The 17,437-nt window shown below is 36.4% G+C and overlaps 1 protein-coding gene and 1 long non-coding RNA gene across 2 annotated transcripts; both read left to right on the top strand.

Annotated features, from left to right (window-relative positions):
- Positions 1 to 680: 680 nt before the first annotated feature.
- Positions 681 to 1,813, top strand: LOC140761060 (uncharacterized). Its single transcript, XR_012104542.1, has 2 exons — positions 681 to 1,064; positions 1,628 to 1,813. It is a non-coding gene; the product is annotated as an uncharacterized lncRNA (long non-coding RNA).
- A 5,786-nt stretch (positions 1,814 to 7,599) lies between these two features.
- Positions 7,600 to 11,029, top strand: LOC140767388 (uncharacterized). The gene is made up of 3 exons (XM_073107277.1): positions 7,600 to 9,766; positions 9,806 to 10,452; positions 10,632 to 11,029. The coding sequence occupies exons 1-3, from the start codon at positions 7,641 to 7,643 to the stop codon at positions 10,943 to 10,945; spliced, it is 3,087 nt and encodes a 1,028-aa protein (XP_072963378.1). The 5' UTR covers positions 7,600 to 7,640; the 3' UTR covers positions 10,946 to 11,029.
- The last annotated feature ends 6,408 nt before the right edge of the window (positions 11,030 to 17,437 follow it).

The following is a 17,437-nucleotide window of genomic DNA, read 5'->3' as shown; positions in this document are numbered from 1 at the left end:
TGTATATAAGTAGCAGTTTTGTTCTTCCAAATATCATTATCCATCACTAGTAATAGTATAGACAACCATAAGTTAATAACTTAGAATTTTAGTTCCGAAGAATCTACCGAATCTACCTCTCATCTCTTGGCCTAGTGTTCTTACTCGCAGATCTTCTTGACGAAAACTTTTATATCCCAGATTTTCTCTCAGCAATAATCTGGTGGATGATCTGAAAAAATAAAAAACATAGTTTTCAAGTGAGTAAACAAACTTCATCTGGTCTAATCTCGGATATGTTTAAAGTTTGTGATAATTCGGTTTCTTTCTTTCCTAACCAGTCTCCTATTAACTAACTTTTCCTCATTTATTTCTTCCTGTACCTCTTAGATTACTAGTTATCTAATTGAGGTCCTATGTCTAAATATGATGTTGACTTGTTGGAGTTGCACTGCTTAGAAGTCTTGGTCAACCGTAGAAAATATTGTGAAACAAATCAGATCTAGACTTGATTGTAGAACAAACGACTTGCTCAAAGTCTTGTTGGTACGCATAACGAATCTTCTACTAGTCATAGAAAATGACAGACAATTTATAGTGTTTCTCTCCAGCTTCACTAAAAAAGAGATGAGCACATATAAATTTAATTATGAAATCGGATTGGACGTGTAGATATTTTTCAGCAAAGCAACAGTTATCCCTTGTGCTTATAAATAGTGGTGTGTACTCGAGCATGTAAAATTTATCACCACACCCTCTCTTCCATAGAATTTTAATGGCTCTCAAGAAGATCCTCCTTACTTTTGTGATCCTTCTCTTGGCTGTCATCGGAGACCTCGTCACTCCTGTGAGAGCTCCGCGTCCATCCGTTGCTAATTCGGGACTCCCATACAGTCCGGGGCCACCACCATGGCATGCTAGGGGTGGACCATACACTCAACCTGGGGTGCGATACTCAAACCCTAGGGGCGAACCATACACTCGGCGTCCTCGTTATGGTCGTCCTCCTCGTCAGACAACCGCGCCTCCTCCTCCTCCTCCTCCTTAGACAACCGCTAAGGAGAAGAAGAAAATCTCTACGATAGGTCAGTAGTACAAACACATAGATGCACACTCATTTTATTATATTAACTTATTAATTACTCTAAATTTTAATCGAGTAGAGAAATAATAACTTTTAACACAAACACTCACACTTAGAGCTTGGTAAAACTTTACATATTCATGCAAAGATAGGTACAACATGATTTGAACTTATGATTTTTGGCACTAAAACTATGTTAATTTACTAACTACTCTAAAACTTTAAATTATAAAAGAACCATGACTTTTATATTCTAATATATTTTATAATTTCTTCTCTACTCACTCCCCTAATAGCAAAGTTGATATCCTTGGGAGTTAAAATTTGATTCATTTAACATAAATATATAGTTCAGAAGGCATGCATACAGGAAAGTAAAGAACTTTTAAAATATTTACACCCAAAAGGCCAAATATGATAGTAGGACCCAATTTAATGATTTTAATTAGATGGGCCTAAGGTTTTCAGATGGCCTAACATTTTAAAGTTAAACAGCACCTCAGTTTTTTACTTTTAAAATGTTCTAACTTTTCTAATCATATCCTCTATGATTTTAATTTTCAGGTAGCACTCCTTGGTGTTAAAGATCAAAAGTCTATTATGCTTCCATTGGTCTCCCACCGTAGTTCTCTTGGTTGCTAGCTTTACAAAGAATAAGTGAGCACATTATGTCAATATTGTGAGCAAATATATTTACCTCCTAATTATAATAATATTTTATAATTAAATTGCTCAGTGTACTTTAGTGTTATTCCTTATGTCTATTTTAGATAGTAAAATTGGCTTTTATAATTTACTCTTATATTTTTGGTAGACTTTTGAATTGGGATCAAATATTTTGATTTAACAACATAAAGTATGAAAGAACTTAAACAATTAGGCATCATTTTTCAACTCAAAACTTATACAACACAAAGATAATAATTTTAAGTATTCAATCATAAATCAAACAACACAAATTCATATACAATGCATATTTAAGCACTAGATTGAAGGATTTGTAAGTTATTAGTTTTCCAACCATGCACAAGTTAGCATTACAACTGTAATGGGATAGTCTTGAGCTAGAGGGATGATTTTTATATTGGGCTTTATTCACACATGGAATAGAGGTGAAATAGAAATAGTATTCCTATTTGTTATTAGCAAAATGAGAAATTTATTTTATAAATAACTATGACTATGTTTATTTGTGTTCTGAAATAAGAGTGTAATAATTACTTTTGATGTGATATAAAGTGTAAGAAAAATTATTGAAATACTCTTCGATTTGATCTAAATTAGATTAATAGGATTGATAAAGAGAAGAGTACTAAATTCTTTGTATGCAATGCATGTATCAAAAATTATAATTATTATATATTATCATGTTTAATGCACCTAACAATACGTATTATTATAGTGATCGCTTACATATGCATTGTCCGTTGATAGGTAAGTTATGCATTACCATACTTTACGCACCTAGTAGCTTACATTACTATGACGGTCGATCACGTATGCATTCCTTGCTGGTAGGTAGTTAACGCATTACTATTGCAACTTAAAAACAGCTAAAATTCCAATATATAGAAACTGTCCTAAATATGCATTGTATGTTGATACCTGTACAATGCCTAGGTCTAGGCCATTAAATCAAACTGCTATATTTCAAATTATGTATATATATATATATATATATATATATATATATATTTAATGTAAACACAAATGAAAACATCTTTAGTAAACATTTAAACCAAAATTCTTGAAAAATAATATAAAAAAACAAAGTAATCCAACTCGTGGAAGAATTTATAATAGGTAAGAAAACCAATAATTTCTAATCTAAACATCTTTATATTAATTCAACAAGTTATACTTACTATATTTCAATGACATATTCTTAAATTCAGCATAAATATTCTACTGAAAATAAGTCAAGAGTGAGAAATAAGCACCAAATAATAGAAATTACATTATCATTTGTCTACTTATACCTAGACAAATGCCATAAAATAAAGTAAATTATATTTGCTAGAAGACAACAAGCATTCAAACTTTCAAAACACTGCAACTCCAAAATTATATTTGCCATAATAAAGTAAATGGATTACTAGAAGACAATAAACACCATGTCCTTAACAAATATGATGTAATCAGAATGGGTATTTTAAGAGGGAATAGGTCTCCAAATTTGATGCCATGAGAGGAAGAGAAATAATTTTCAGATATCCAGACTGCATGGGGTCTTCATTGTGGAGCAGCATGAACACCAGCAAAGTAAGCAAAACCTCCAATGGCTGGAGGACATGCCTCATAGAGAAAGGAAGGAAAATAGAGAGTCCAAAGGTAATTAACAAAAGTCTTATAAAATGCAGTCGGAGCTGCAATTAATGGTAACCGTGAGAATTACAAGCAAATTTTCTCAGGTCACAGCTAACCTCTAGAGAAATTTGATGATACTCATCAGAAATGTCCATCTGCTCCATGCATTGCTTGCTTGAGCCATTTACAACTAGGGGTGTAAACGAGCCGAGCTTGATCGAGCCTGGTTCTAATCAAGCTTGGATTGAAATTAATTTCGAGCCTGTCTCTATGATTAAACTTGAATTGAAACAATTTCAATCCGAGCTAATTTCGAACTTGAGCCAATTTCGAATTTAAATGAGCTGCTCAATTAGTAATTTTAAGCCTTATCAGTTTCAAATCATTTTCAAGCATGAGCAAGCTTGAATTAATTTAGGCTTGAATCAAACTTGAAATAAAACCTAATTCAACTATAAAGATATAAATATTACTAAAATATAAATTACAAGCAATAAAAATAAATGGGTTAGAAAACGAGAAGCAACCAAAATATAAATTACAAATAACAAAGATAATTGTGTCAAAAAACTACAAGCAACCAAAATATAAATTACAAACAATAAAAATAATTGTGTTAGAAAATAATTGCTGAAATTCTAAATGGGTGAAAGAGTTTTGATCTGATGGTTCATATTAGTTTGATATTACTCATATTATATATATATATACATTCGAGCCTTATCGAGCCGACTCGATCGATCCGGCTCGGGATCAAGGCTCAAATTTAATTTCAAGCCTAGTTTTAATGATCAAGCTTAGCTCAGTCTATTTTCGAGCCGAGCTTGATCGAGCATTATCGAGCCGAACTCGAGCAGAGCTCAAGCCAGCTCGATTATTTTGACAGCCCTATTTACAACTGCATCTACTCCATGCATTCTCAAACCCAAATGATCTTTTCCTTGATAAAGACTCAGGAATGTCCATCAGCAAACCCAACACAAGTTGGGGAATATATGCATCAAGAAATTGGAACAGAATTAAAGCTATATCCCCATTAGAAGCTTCGCAAGTTCAAAAGGAAATTCACAACTTCTCGACAAATCTATGAGAATAAGAAAGCTTAACAGCACCTACCAGTATATGTTTTAGCAAAACATACATTTTTCAAGCACAAGAAAGAAATAACAGCAGTAAATAATATTCAACAGCAAACAACAAATATATGTTTTAAAATATAAGAGCAAATGTTAAATAACTTCTATGCTTGAAAATTTCAAACATAATGATAATCTTCGAACTCAATACGATCAAAATCCAAATGCCTATTCTTGAGATAAGCACATATATTCATAGCTTTCCAGGTCTTATTCCATCTTCCTTCGTTTCACTGAATAATAGAGATTCCTCCTGATACCTACCTGCAGGGTTGGGTCGGTGGACATAAAGATTAGCTACAATAAGAACATAAACAACATCCCTACTGTAACAATAAAAGATCTAAACTTAGAATGGGTTTGGAGAGAAAAGAGCGGAGGAGAGGATTTTGGTGAATGTATTGCATTCAAATAATAGAGGGGTCTTGGCCCTAATTATACAAAGTTATCATATAAATAAATAAATAAATGCAATATAAGCAGATAACTCTAATACCTCCCATCAAATTCAAGGTAGATCATAAATCGAGAATTTACTAATTGAATACTCAAAATATGGAAGAGGAAGAGACTTTGTGAAGAAGTCGGCAATCTGCTCCTTAATGCTGAGGTGATGGAGAGAAATGATGTCAGCTCGATACTCCTAACAAGTGTAGTGCATATCGACTTCAACGTACCTCGTCTTCTTATAAAAAATAGGATTTTCAGCGAACATTTTTAGCACTATAATTATCAACATAAAGAGGAGTTAGGAGAGGCAATGGAACACCCATATCACTAAGGAGGTGATGGAGTCAAACAATCTTTTTAGTCACCGTACATATGGTACGATACTCTGACTTAGTACTAGAGAGAGACACTACATTATGTTTCTTGCTATGTTAGGAAATCGAGTTACCCAGAAAAATACAGAAGCCAGTAGTAGACTTTCGATTAGACTTGTCACCAGCATAGCCTATATTAGAATAAGCTCACAGAGCCAAGATGGAAGTCAATGATATAAAAAGAGAGTGGGTGATGGTGCCACAAATATATCGAAGAATACATATAACGAGCAGTTCGAGAAGCCTGCATAAATTGAGTGATAAGACCAACGGCATGAGAGATATTAGGCCGAGTAATGATCAGGTAGACGAGAGTGCCAATCAACTGACGATATCTAGTTACAATATTTCTTATATTCATAATAACAAATATTGAACATTTTAAACTTCAAAACGAGGGTTATTTTTACCAATTCAAATATGTCAGTTAACTTTATCCTCAATCTTTGGAAATATACCATGAACATTCCCTTAAAAACAATTTCAAAGAACAATTATGATATTTCAAAGAATTTTGATTAGTAATATTGATTTCTAATGACAATTGGCTAAACCACTCTTTTGTTTTTCTAAGCATATAATTTTTAATGACAATTAGCTAAACCACCCAAAAGGCCTTTATGAGGTTTTCTCCCCATTGATGTGAATATATATCTTAAATGCATATCTTTAATACTATAGGAAGGAAGTCACCCAATTAACAAATAAAACTAGGAGAATATATATCTTAAATTCATAGTATTTTTAAGTATATCCTATCCTTCTTATAATTAAGAATAAAGAATTAGGAGGATAATCATCCATTAATTGAGACCGAGGGTTCATTGTAATCCAAGGGTGGCGAAAATTAACATTTACTAGAAGTATTTTCAGGTCCTAAATGTCATGAAAAAGGAAAAAAAAAACTACTACAATTCTGCGCGGATAAGCTAATTCTTATATTTCATACTTAATCGGCAGCGACTATATATATGACAACTAATATTAACACATAACTAATCCACTATGTTAGTAATAATAAGTTTGTTTAGAGAAAGTAGAAGAAGAAGATTATTTGATATATTTAATTTACAAAGTAGTCTTCGTAGAAAAAATATATTATTTATTTTTGAAAAATGACAAACTAGCATTTTATGCGAGGCATATTTCCTCGTTCTACATTAAAAAGTGTATTAAGGGTATTTTGATCGGCCGAAAAGGAAACCAAAAATTAAGTAAACATGTAAAATAATATTGATCAGAAGATAATAATGCAAGTTTATTAGTAGGATTATGAGCTCGTATATGATTTAGGAAAATAATAATACAATTTTATTTAGATAGAATGCTGGTAAGGGAAAGAAGAAGAACATGGGAGTATGGCATGAGAAGTACTTTCAAACTTTCTTCTTCTATTATTTCTTTCATTCTATTATATATATAATTATAGAGAAACATCTCATGAATGAGGATAATTTAATCATTTCATTCTCTCAAAATAGTTGTTAGAATCTCTTAAAAAGTAAGGCAAAGAGGACGTACAATATAAAACCTATCTTAGGTTTATGGGGGCAAAAGTCTCTTTACTGTAGTGAGCATTTAGATTACATTTTTATTAGATGAGAAAGGCAATATAGTCTTATAGATGATTTTCTTTTTCCAATTTGTTTAGAAGGAGGCGTTAGAATTAACACACTGACTTTGTATCTTGGATATGCATAACTAGAAGTGTCAATAGAAAGCTCTACAGCTTGGGGGTCACTCAAAACTATCTCATTTGTAATTGAAATTATAAATGGAGCCTCGTATAATAAGCAAGCCAAGCAGCTCGATTTAGCTCCATTTACATCATATATGTCCAATGTAAGAGTAGTTGGAAATAGTGCTGGACTCGTCTGGGTTATTTAATCCTCACCTTTAAAATAAATTTAGAGGGAATGACTAACATGGAGACTATTGAATCTTATTGGTGGTGTCCACCACGGATGAATGTCTTGTCTTCTCTGGATCTATCGTGAATGGTCAAAGTACGTGGTGAACTGCGAGTCTCTATACATCAAATCATGTGGAAATTGGGGACTCAAAAGACAAGCCTTCCCTTACGTGTTTGTTGGAGTGCAGAGAAATTCTCTTGGCAAAAGCAGAGAATTCCACGGCAGGCTTTTAAGGACCTTGGAAGTTCACACTTCACTGTCAAAACGTCGTATTGAAGACGTTCTTGGTAGCTTTTCTTTTAAAGGGTCGGATAATGCTCTGATTGAGTAGCAAGAAAAGTTAGGTTTTAGAACAACAAAATAAGCTCTAGTCTTTGGCCTTGAGTTACATTTAGCTATGAATTCCTTGTTGTCTGTCCTAGCATTCCTCTCGTCGGTCCTACTGCTATCCCCAATTCTCCCAAGTGTCGCAAAATTGGCATCAGTTGATTCACAAGGGAGAGCTCTCCTCCATTGGAGAACCAGTCTTAAGAGCTATGAAGTCATAGATTCATGGAATCTTACGACTAGTCCATGCAATTGGACTGGCATCACATGCAATAGTGTCATGCATCATGGAGGGCGAAGCGTGATCACGGCAATATCTCTACCGCAGATGGGTCTTGCAGGGACTCTCGACGTCCTCGATTTCCCGCAATTAGCAACCGTAAAAAGTCTTAACCTCGCCCTCAACCAATTGCATGGCTCCATTCCAACTTCCATTGCTGCTCTTTTTAAGCTCACCTCGCTTGATCTCTCTATAAATCAGATAAGTGGCTTCATACCTCCTTCTCTTGGTAGCATGACCAAACTTACAATCTTAGACGTATCCCAAAATTATCTTTCAGGTCCCATCCCAAGAAGTTTAGGGAACTTAGCCAAGCTTACTATCTTATACCTTTGGGGTAATCAGCTCTCTAGTTCCATTCCTCATGAAATAGGGAATCTAGTGAACTTGAAGGACTTAGGGTTCTCTCATAACCAATTAATCGGTTCTATTCCAAGAAGTTTAGGGAACTTGACCATGCTTGAAAACATGCACCTATATAGTAACAAGTTCACTGGTGCCATCCCTCACGAAATAGGAAAATTGACAAATATGGTTGATTTTGAAGTCAGCAACAATAGCCTAGTAGGTTCAATACCTTCAAGTTTGGGGAACTTGACCAAGCTCAATTATTTATACCTTTGGGGTAATCAACTCTCTGGTTCCATTCCTCATGAAATAAGGAATCTAGTGAACTTGAAGGACTTAGAGTTCTCTCTTAACCAATTAACCGGTTCTATTCCAAGAAGTTTAGGGAACTTGACCATGCTTGAATCCATGTACCTCGATGATAACAATTTCACTAGTATCATCCCTTATGAAATAGGGAAGCTGGCAAATCTAGTTCGTTTAGATGTCTCCAACAGTAGCATTACAGGTCCAATTCCCTCAAGTCTTGGGAACTTGGGAAAGCTCATTCTTTTAAACCTTTGTGGTAATCAGCTATCTGGGTCCATCGCTCCATCATTTGGTAATTTGAGCAGCATCCAATACCTTGGACTAGCCGACAATCATTTAAATGGCTCTTTACCCCAGGAACTAGCAAATATCACATGCTTAGTCAGAATGCGTCTTGATGGAAATCAGCTTAAGGGAGATATCTCTAACTTTGGGGTGTATCCCAATTTGGTATACATTGATTTGAGCTTCAACAGGCTATCTGGTATGCTCTCTCACCGTTGGGGAGAATGCTATAATTTGACGAGCCTAAAAATCTCTAACAACAAGCTCAACGGACATGTACCTCTAAGCATTGGACAATTATTGAAGTTGCAGCTGCTTGATCTTTCATCTAATAACTTGGAAGGAGAGATTCCAAGAGAATTAGGCAAGTCATCTCAACTATACAAATTGAATCTAAGTAATAACTTACTCTCTGGTGAGATACCTCAAGAGGTTGGAAACCTACCCAACATGGAATGTTTGGATCTATCAGCTAACAACTTGAGTGGATCGATTGAGGGCAAGATTGGGGGTACTCAAAGACTTCAGTTTTTAAAGTTAAGTAATAACAATTTATATGGAAGCATCCCTCTTCAAATCGGAGGTCTAGTAAATCTACAAGAATTACTAGATCTTAGTCATAATTTTTTTTCTGGAAGCATACCATCCCAACTAAGTGGACTAGTTATGCTACAAGTTTTGAATCTCTCACACAATGCATTGACTGGATCTATCCCCTCATCTTTTCAAGATATGGCTAGCTTGACAAAGATAGACTTATCCTATAATGAATTGGAGGGGCCTCTTCCTGGTAGCGAAGTTTTCAAGAAAGCTCCAATAGAGTGGTTTACCCATAATAAAGCTCTATGCGGCGAGGTGCCTGGCTTGACTCCATGTAGTTCAAGCCTTTCAAGGAGAGATTCTACAAGTAAACAAAGTCACAATATTCTGTTAATTGCTCTTCCTATTCTTGGATTCTTGCTTCTTCTTGCAGGGTTTGCTTTATTCATATGAAAGAGGAGGAAAAACTCTACACATGATACAAGTGAGATTGATAAAAATAGGTTCTTGTTAGAAAATATTGATGGAAAAGAGTTATATAAGGATATCATTGAAACAACAGAGAATTTTGACAGCAAGTTTTACATTGGCACCGGTTCATATGGAAGTGTTTACAAAATTATCTTACCAAGAGGAGTACGAGTAGGAGAAGTTACACTGCCAACAGGAAAAGAAATTGCTATGAAGAAAATTCATCAAATGGAAGAAGAAAGATTGATAGACAACCAACTTTTTCATCGTGAGATACAAATACTATCTGAAACCAAACATCGAAATATTGTGAAACTTTATGGCTATTGCTCAACTGATCAACATAGGCTTATTGCTTGTGAGTACTTGGAAAGAGGAAGTTTAGCAGCCATTCTTACAAATAATGCATATGCCATTGAGTTAGAATGGATCAAAAGATTGAACATTATTAGAGATGTTGCTCATGCTTTATCTTACCTGCATCACAATTGTTCTCCTCCGATAGGTCATCGAGATATCACAAGCAACAACGTTTTACTTGATTCAGAATTTAGAGCTTGTGTGTCAGACTTTGGAATAGCTAGAATTTTAAAGCCTGATTCATCCAATTGGACAATAGTTGCTGGAACACGGGGATATATCGCACCGGGTAAATTCCTCTATTTTATTGTAATTAAGAAAGTTTGTGTTGATATTTCTTAATTAGAATGGCCCTTCAATGTTTGCTGAATTTTTTTTTTCTTTTGAACTTAATTTTTAATATTTTCTTATAGGTCTTAATATCATTATGCTTAGTTAGCTAAAACATTATGTTTTAATACTTTGCAGAGCTTGCCTATACAATGATAGTGAACGAGAAATGCGACATATATAGTTTTGGAGTGGTGGCACTTGAAGTGCTCATGGGAGCTCATCCAGGAGATTTGATTACATCCTTATCATCTATTACCGTCGAACTCGCACTGTTGGAGGATATCTTAGATCCACGTGTAACACTCCCTACAATTGAAGTTGCAAGTGAAATTTTAACCGTAGTCAAGATAACCATTCAATGTTTAGAAGCTAATCCGTTATGTCGACCAACAATGCAAAATGTATCTCAACAACTGTCTGCTCTCCGAATTCCTCCTATCCTTAATTGATATTAATTAATATGATCATATCATATTGTATCCTATAGCTATGCTTATATATTTTAAGTTTATTCTTCTAAGCAGTATAAAAATAAAAGAAAGATCTTGTTGACTATCTAATCTTTTTTCTTTTTTTTTTCTTTTCTAAGCTGGAGTGACTATTTTTGCATTCAGTTTTGGAACTAGCTGAAGTAAATTAGGAGCAAACTCTGGATAAGTCCACCAAAAACCATTTCACTCTTTGCGTGCTTTAAATTTAATATAAGAAACAAAGCAAAACAATAAAAGAATTGATTCTAAAATACATGTCATTATCTTAGAAATGAAGTACATGTTCCTCTGATATGAATTCATGGTCTTTGAGAAATATGGAACTTCACTATCAATTAAGCCTTGCCATCCTATATGGACTGAAATAGATGTAAAATTGAGTGAATGAATTAAAAGTTCAAATGATGGTCGCAAAGTCCAGAATAGCCTATACATCTCTCTCTAAGCTTGTATCTAGTTTTCTGCCCTACTCTCCCTTTACCCCTTCCTTTAGGGTTGCTTTGGGCCTTCTAGCTTTATGTTGTTCTCCTCCTTCTGATTTCTAACTCTCTATCTCTCTCGGGTCCTTGCTCCTAGAGCTGCCGCTAGAGCTATTCCATTTCTCCCTCTTGTTGATAGGGTGGTAGTCCCAAGTTGAGGCAACATCCCATTTCTTTGGCAAGAGAATGGTATGGTATTTTTGATAGTTTATGGGATTATGTACCAAAAAAAAAGTTTAGGGGTCCTTATGAAAAAAAGTGATAGTTCAGGGTGTTAAAAAAGAATTATCCTTAAATTTAATCAAAAAATTCATACGGGCAAGAATGTTTAAGACAACATTTTAAGATATCTATCATAAGCTCTTTCAAGATCATGGAACTATATGATCAACAAAGTTAGTAGACTTATGAACCAAATGATTAATTTAATATGCAAGAATAAGGTTATCATGAATGTGTCTCTCTACAATGAAGGTGGGCTGCTCAGAGGTAATAATCTTAGGCAAGAGCAATTTGATTATGTTAGCCAGAAGCTTAGCTATGATGTGATAGGCCACGTTACAGAGGGAGATCAGTCTATAATCCACCACCGAGGAGGAGTTAGGCTTTTTCAGAATAAAAGTGATAAAAGTTTGACCCCAACTAAAGGGAAGAAGCTCATTATGGTGAAAGCTTAAAAGAGCCGGAACAAGATCCGAACCAAGAATATTCTAGTAAGTATGAAAAAACTCCAATTGAAATCATCGAGCCGGGGAGGGAGACTTATCCACCGGCATCGACTTGACAACCGATCTCACCTCATCCATATCAAAAGGCCTAAGGACCTCATCGTAGCAATCTAGATTCAGGGAGGGGAGGGGAGGCCAAGGAGGAGGGGATGGAGCTGAATAAGAAGGAGACAACTAGGACCAAAGGACAGTGTATGAATCAACAAAATCATTAGCAATACGAGATTGACCAGTAATACAAGTCAAATAATTTAAATCAAGGAATTTAATAGAGTTATTCTGAGAGCGGATTTTAGCTAATAACTGAAAAAGAGGAGAGAGCGATTCCTCGAGCTCTAGAGTACATATAGCATCCCTAACTTGAATCAGAATATCTTCAATCAAACCAAAACCATTTAAAACAAAATGTTCCCCTCATGGGCTTAGCAAAGACATCAAAGGAGATAAGAATAGGACAATGATTTGAAGCAATCTGTGAAATGTGCAAAATAGAATACGTTAAGAAAATATCAATAAAAGTCGGACTGATAAAGACGCGGTCCAACTTAATCAAAATTCTTTGGTTCACATGATGATTATTGCACCATGTATTAGTAGATCTAGAGAAACCCATATAAACAAGATTATTTCTAGCAACCATAGATTTAAAAGTGGAAGAGAAAGGTTTGCCCCTAGCTTGTCCTCCAGACTAATATTGCAATTAAAATCCCCCATCAATATCTAGGGCAAGTCTGAAACATTAAGCAAACTGAGTTCATGCTATAACCAATTACAAGTCATAGGAATAGTGCTAGCACACATGGCCGAAAGGAGGAAAGGTGATTTACTTGGTGTCACGACAACAATATGAATGACAACAATTTGAGGCTTAATTTGAATTTTGAGCCAAGCCAGAGTTAAAGCTGACTTGCTTAGGCTAGACTTGATAGGTTTGTTTACACCCTTGCCATTGCCATATAGCATTTAGAGAGAGAGGGCAAAATGACACACATATGGATTTAGGGCATGTCTTCTTGTTACTCCAAAACCGAGGAATAAAGAAATAAACTCCCTCTCTCTCTCCTCTTGGTTGTAATTAATGTGTTGTTTTGTTTGTTTTGGCTCTTTTCTATCTCCCTCTCTCTCCTCTTATCATAATTGAACTCCTCTATTACTTTTTCTCTCTCTTATTTCTCTATGGGACCTTATCGCTCTCTTCTCTCCATCACTTTAATTAGAGTCCCCTCACCTGGTCACCCCACCTTCATCATCATCCCCTACCCTCCTCTTCCTCTTCCTCCTCCTTTGCCTCCTCATCCTCATCCTCCTCCTCCTTCACCTCCCTATTCATCCTCCTCGTCCACCATTAGTAAGCCGCCATCGCCTCCTCTTCTCTGTCGACCTCCTCCCTCATTGACAAGTCATCACCGCCTCCTCTTCCTTCGGCCTCCTCCTGCTCCTTCGCCAAGCAACCATCCTCGTTGTTGCCGCCTCCTCCTCCTCCTCCTCCAATCAAGTTGGGGCTCTGCTTAGGCAACTCAGGCTTCGTCTGGCTCGACTTGAGTTGAACTGATCTAAGCCTAAACATCAAAGTAAAGCTCAAAATTAATTTTGAGTTGAGCTTGGGCTAGAGCCGGCTTACTCAAGCTTGACTCATTTACACTCCTAGTAGAGACATGGTAAAGGGGTTATGGGAATTTGAAATCGTAGCCGCTAAATGGCTGGGATTAGAACCGGGATAGAGGATTTTAAAACTAGCATCGACATGTGGCTAGAATCCAAGTCCATAGGTGTAATCAAAGGGACAGGGGTCCCTTTGGGAAGATTAGCACTAGATGAGAGGACTGTACCTAAGGTGGGACGAACGACATTAATGATATTAAAAGACGCGAGCGACTGGTGGTTAGCGATGCAACTCCATGTGTGGCCTGAGATGATACTGGTAATGCGAGAAGATACTAGATCATTGGGATGGAGACATGTGGCTTCATCTAAGGCCTGAGGAAAGGAAAGATCTACACTGACACCATGCCCCAAGGCTGATTACCAATATGTCACACTTGCAGCCAAGAGGACGCCCACTACTCAAGGCAGGCCAAATGTGAATATGCCATGACAGCAAGTGATTGGATGCGAGCCCGATATCATTACCATAGGATAGATACGGAGTGGTAATGTTATCAGGTGCAATGGCAGTGACCTTTGCAAGACCGGTGTAGCACACAGATCCAAGGGCCAAAATTTTTCCCTTCTTCCCACCTGCATGGCGACTGACCGACCGATAATGACAAAATCTTTATATGCTCACCACCAGCTAGCGGAATAATAAGCATTGAGGGAGGCGAGTAAGCAATTATGGCCATTAAGACAATAGGGCAAAGAGCCAAGCGGTGCCCTATGCGCCCACACTTAAGGCATATTGTCGGAATATTTTCATAAGCAACCGGCTGAAAAAATTTCTAGCCCAGGGACCCAAGGTCAGTGCCTTGCTTTAGGGGTAAAGACAAATCAACCTTGAGGCATACCCCGACAAACATGCCACGAACATTGGCATAATTATAGGCATCGACCTTAATCCGTCTCCCAAAGTTAGAGGCTAATTTCATGAGAATATCCAGAGGCCAATAATCAAAAGATAAACCCACAAATTGAACCCGAATGGGTGCAATAGTGATCTCCTCCAGAAGAGGTTGAAAATCAAGCTGCTAGGGTTCTAAATTTAATAAGAGCCCACAAAACATCCACGGCCCACCTGTTAAAGCATAGACCATATCATCTTCATAAGAGAACTTGAATGTGAAGAAACTCGGTCGCCATATCAATGACCTACAAAGTGCCTACCGGTGCTCACCTGCGTTTGGACGTAGAGTCTTCAATAGTGAGCGACGAGTTAGTTAATGAAGTATCGAGTCTTGATGGCTTGAGCTATAAGCGAGAAGGTCTTTGATGGATGTCTCGTTTTTACGACGAAATGATGTGTTTGAGGTGGGTGGAGTTAGATAATTTGATAAATATTTGATGCGGAAGGATGGGATTTCTAGAAAGGATGGAAATTTTTGAGAGGCTGGTACTATTAAAGATGGGTGCAATGTAGAGGTAGGCATAACTACTAGCTCAACTGAGCACATTGAGGTCCTAGTGGGAGAAAAGGAGCCTTTCCTGCTGTTGTGGTAGGCACCTCTCTTAGCTAGTCAAAGCATGCATGCCAGGTATACCTTTGGTAGCAGGAGAAGAGTAAACTTCGAGAGAAAGAGACCAGTTGGGTTTCGCACTGTTCGACAGTTCTGGGAACCTATCGTAGTACCATCTTCCATCACTTGATTTTGCTAAGAGATTCTATCAAGCACCAATTTTTCAATCATTGCTTGTGATAGTTTTGCTGAGGGGGCTAGCACCTAGGGAGGGAGAAAACTTGTTTCTCCGTTAAGTAAAGCATGATCAAGGGAGCTATAGTCTACAGCTAGGTTGTAGAATTTGGGTTTTAGGAGATCGAGCAGCTTGGTTCTCAAAAGAGGAGGGTAATCCTTCTTGCACCTCCAAAGAGCATCTCTACATGCACTCAATATGATCATGGTTGATACGAGCGGAGAAGAAGCAATACTTGGGCAAGGTCTCATATTAAATGTTGACCTCCTGATTGGAACCGTTCAAGAGAGAAATAGATAGGATTCCCATCAAAGGTTTAGAGATATCAATGTTTATTCTCAACGAATCTCGACCATTTCGACGAGTCTGTGGCGTTGGAGTTCACTGGGCTGTCAATACATTTACTTAAAGCATTTGTAGTTTTTTGAGACATGAACTCGAGGGGAAGACTGAAATTGAATCCAAAACTTCGAAATGGTGAAGCACCATTTTTTTGGTGGACAAATAGGTCTTATTAATGGACAATTGGGCACCAAACCAAACTTTCCATTTGTCATGAGCAAGCTTGAAAGAGAGTAAGTGTTTCTACTGGCTTCAATGAAGTCCAAAGTGCTTTCTAGGCACCACACTTTGGTAAGGGCAATTTTTAGCACTACTAAATTAAAGGATTTGCCGGTTATCAGTTTTTTGACCAGGCACAAGTCCGGCTTACGACCTGGAATGGGATAGTTTTCAGATAGAGGGATGATTATCTCCATCCATTCTCAATTAGGCGAGACGAAAATTTGTGTAGTAGATCTTCCTTAGAAGCTGACATCTTCGGAAGAGATGGAAATAGATCAAATGCCTAGCAAAAGGAACAAAAGAAGAGGAGAGTAGACTAGCTCGAGCAGTAGCTCTGGCAACAAGAACTCAAGAGCAGGAAGATGGAAGGAGGAGAACACAAAGCTGTAATGCTTGAAGCAACCCTAGAGGAAGGGCAAAGGGAGAGGAGGGAAGAAAACTGGCCTGCCTAAGTATTGTATTTTCTATGCTCGTATCAATCATGACTTTGTTGAGTGCATGCATAGATGCTCTTTGGAGAACCTAGCAGCTCAATCTCCTAAAACCCAAATTCTACAACCTAGTTGCAGACTATAGCTCCCTTGAGCTTCCAGCAAAGGAGAAACAAGCTTTCTCCTCCCTAGGCAGTAGCTCTAGGGGTGAAAATGGGTCAGACTAATTTTGAACCGATCTGCTATCCGATCTAGTTCGGACTAGATTCGGATAAAAAAAATTTATCTAATCCAGGTATGGATTTAGACATGGATAGAACTTTTGAAAAAAAAAAACTCGGATACTGGTTCATATACAAGTTAGATATAATTTTTGGATACATATACAAATATTAGATATCCATTTAACTGAATATTTTTTGAATAATTTATAGTTTTAAGTTTGCTTATTTAAATAATAAGTATTGATATTGTTGCTAATAATGTATTATATATTATTTGTAAAGATTTATTTTGCTAATTTTATATGTCTTTGACAAGACATTTAACTTTTTTGAAACTCTTAATATTTTTGTGTTTATCTCTAAATGAAAGATCATAATTCGTTTAAAGTTTGATCAGATATGAAAATTATCTGTATCTATTTAGTTAAAATATAATTTTAAATTTTACTATTGATCTTATATTCATATCTAAATTCGTATCTCTACTAAAATTATAGATCTGAATATAAATTAAACACTAATTGATTCCTTTTCACCGCTGACTAGCCCTCTTAGCAAAACCACGCCGCACACATTTATCGAAAATTGATGCACGATAGAATCTCTTAGCAAAATATAGTGATGGAAGATGGTAACTGCGACAGGGTCCCAGAAGCATCGAATAATATGGAATTCAAAC

The sequence above is a fragment of the Typha angustifolia genome, chromosome 1, assembly GCF_048772165.1.
Source record: "Typha angustifolia cultivar Huaian chromosome 1, ASM4877216v1, whole genome shotgun sequence".
Classification (NCBI taxonomy): Eukaryota; Viridiplantae; Streptophyta; class Magnoliopsida; order Poales; family Typhaceae; genus Typha; species Typha angustifolia.
Note: the sequence above shows the minus strand (reverse complement) of the source record. Positions and strands in the feature narration are given on the sequence as shown.

Coding starts and splice junctions, on each gene's coding strand:
- LOC140767388 (XM_073107277.1), top strand. CDS start 7,641: ATGAATTCCTTGTTGTCTGTCCTAGCATTCCTCTCGTCGGTCCTACTG. Junction 9,767..9,805: donor TTCTTGCTTCTTCTTGCAGG/GTTTGCTTTATT, acceptor GAAAAACTCTAC/ACATGATACAAGTGAGATTG. Junction 10,453..10,631: donor ACGGGGATATATCGCACCGG/GTAAATTCCTCT, acceptor AATACTTTGCAG/AGCTTGCCTATACAATGATA.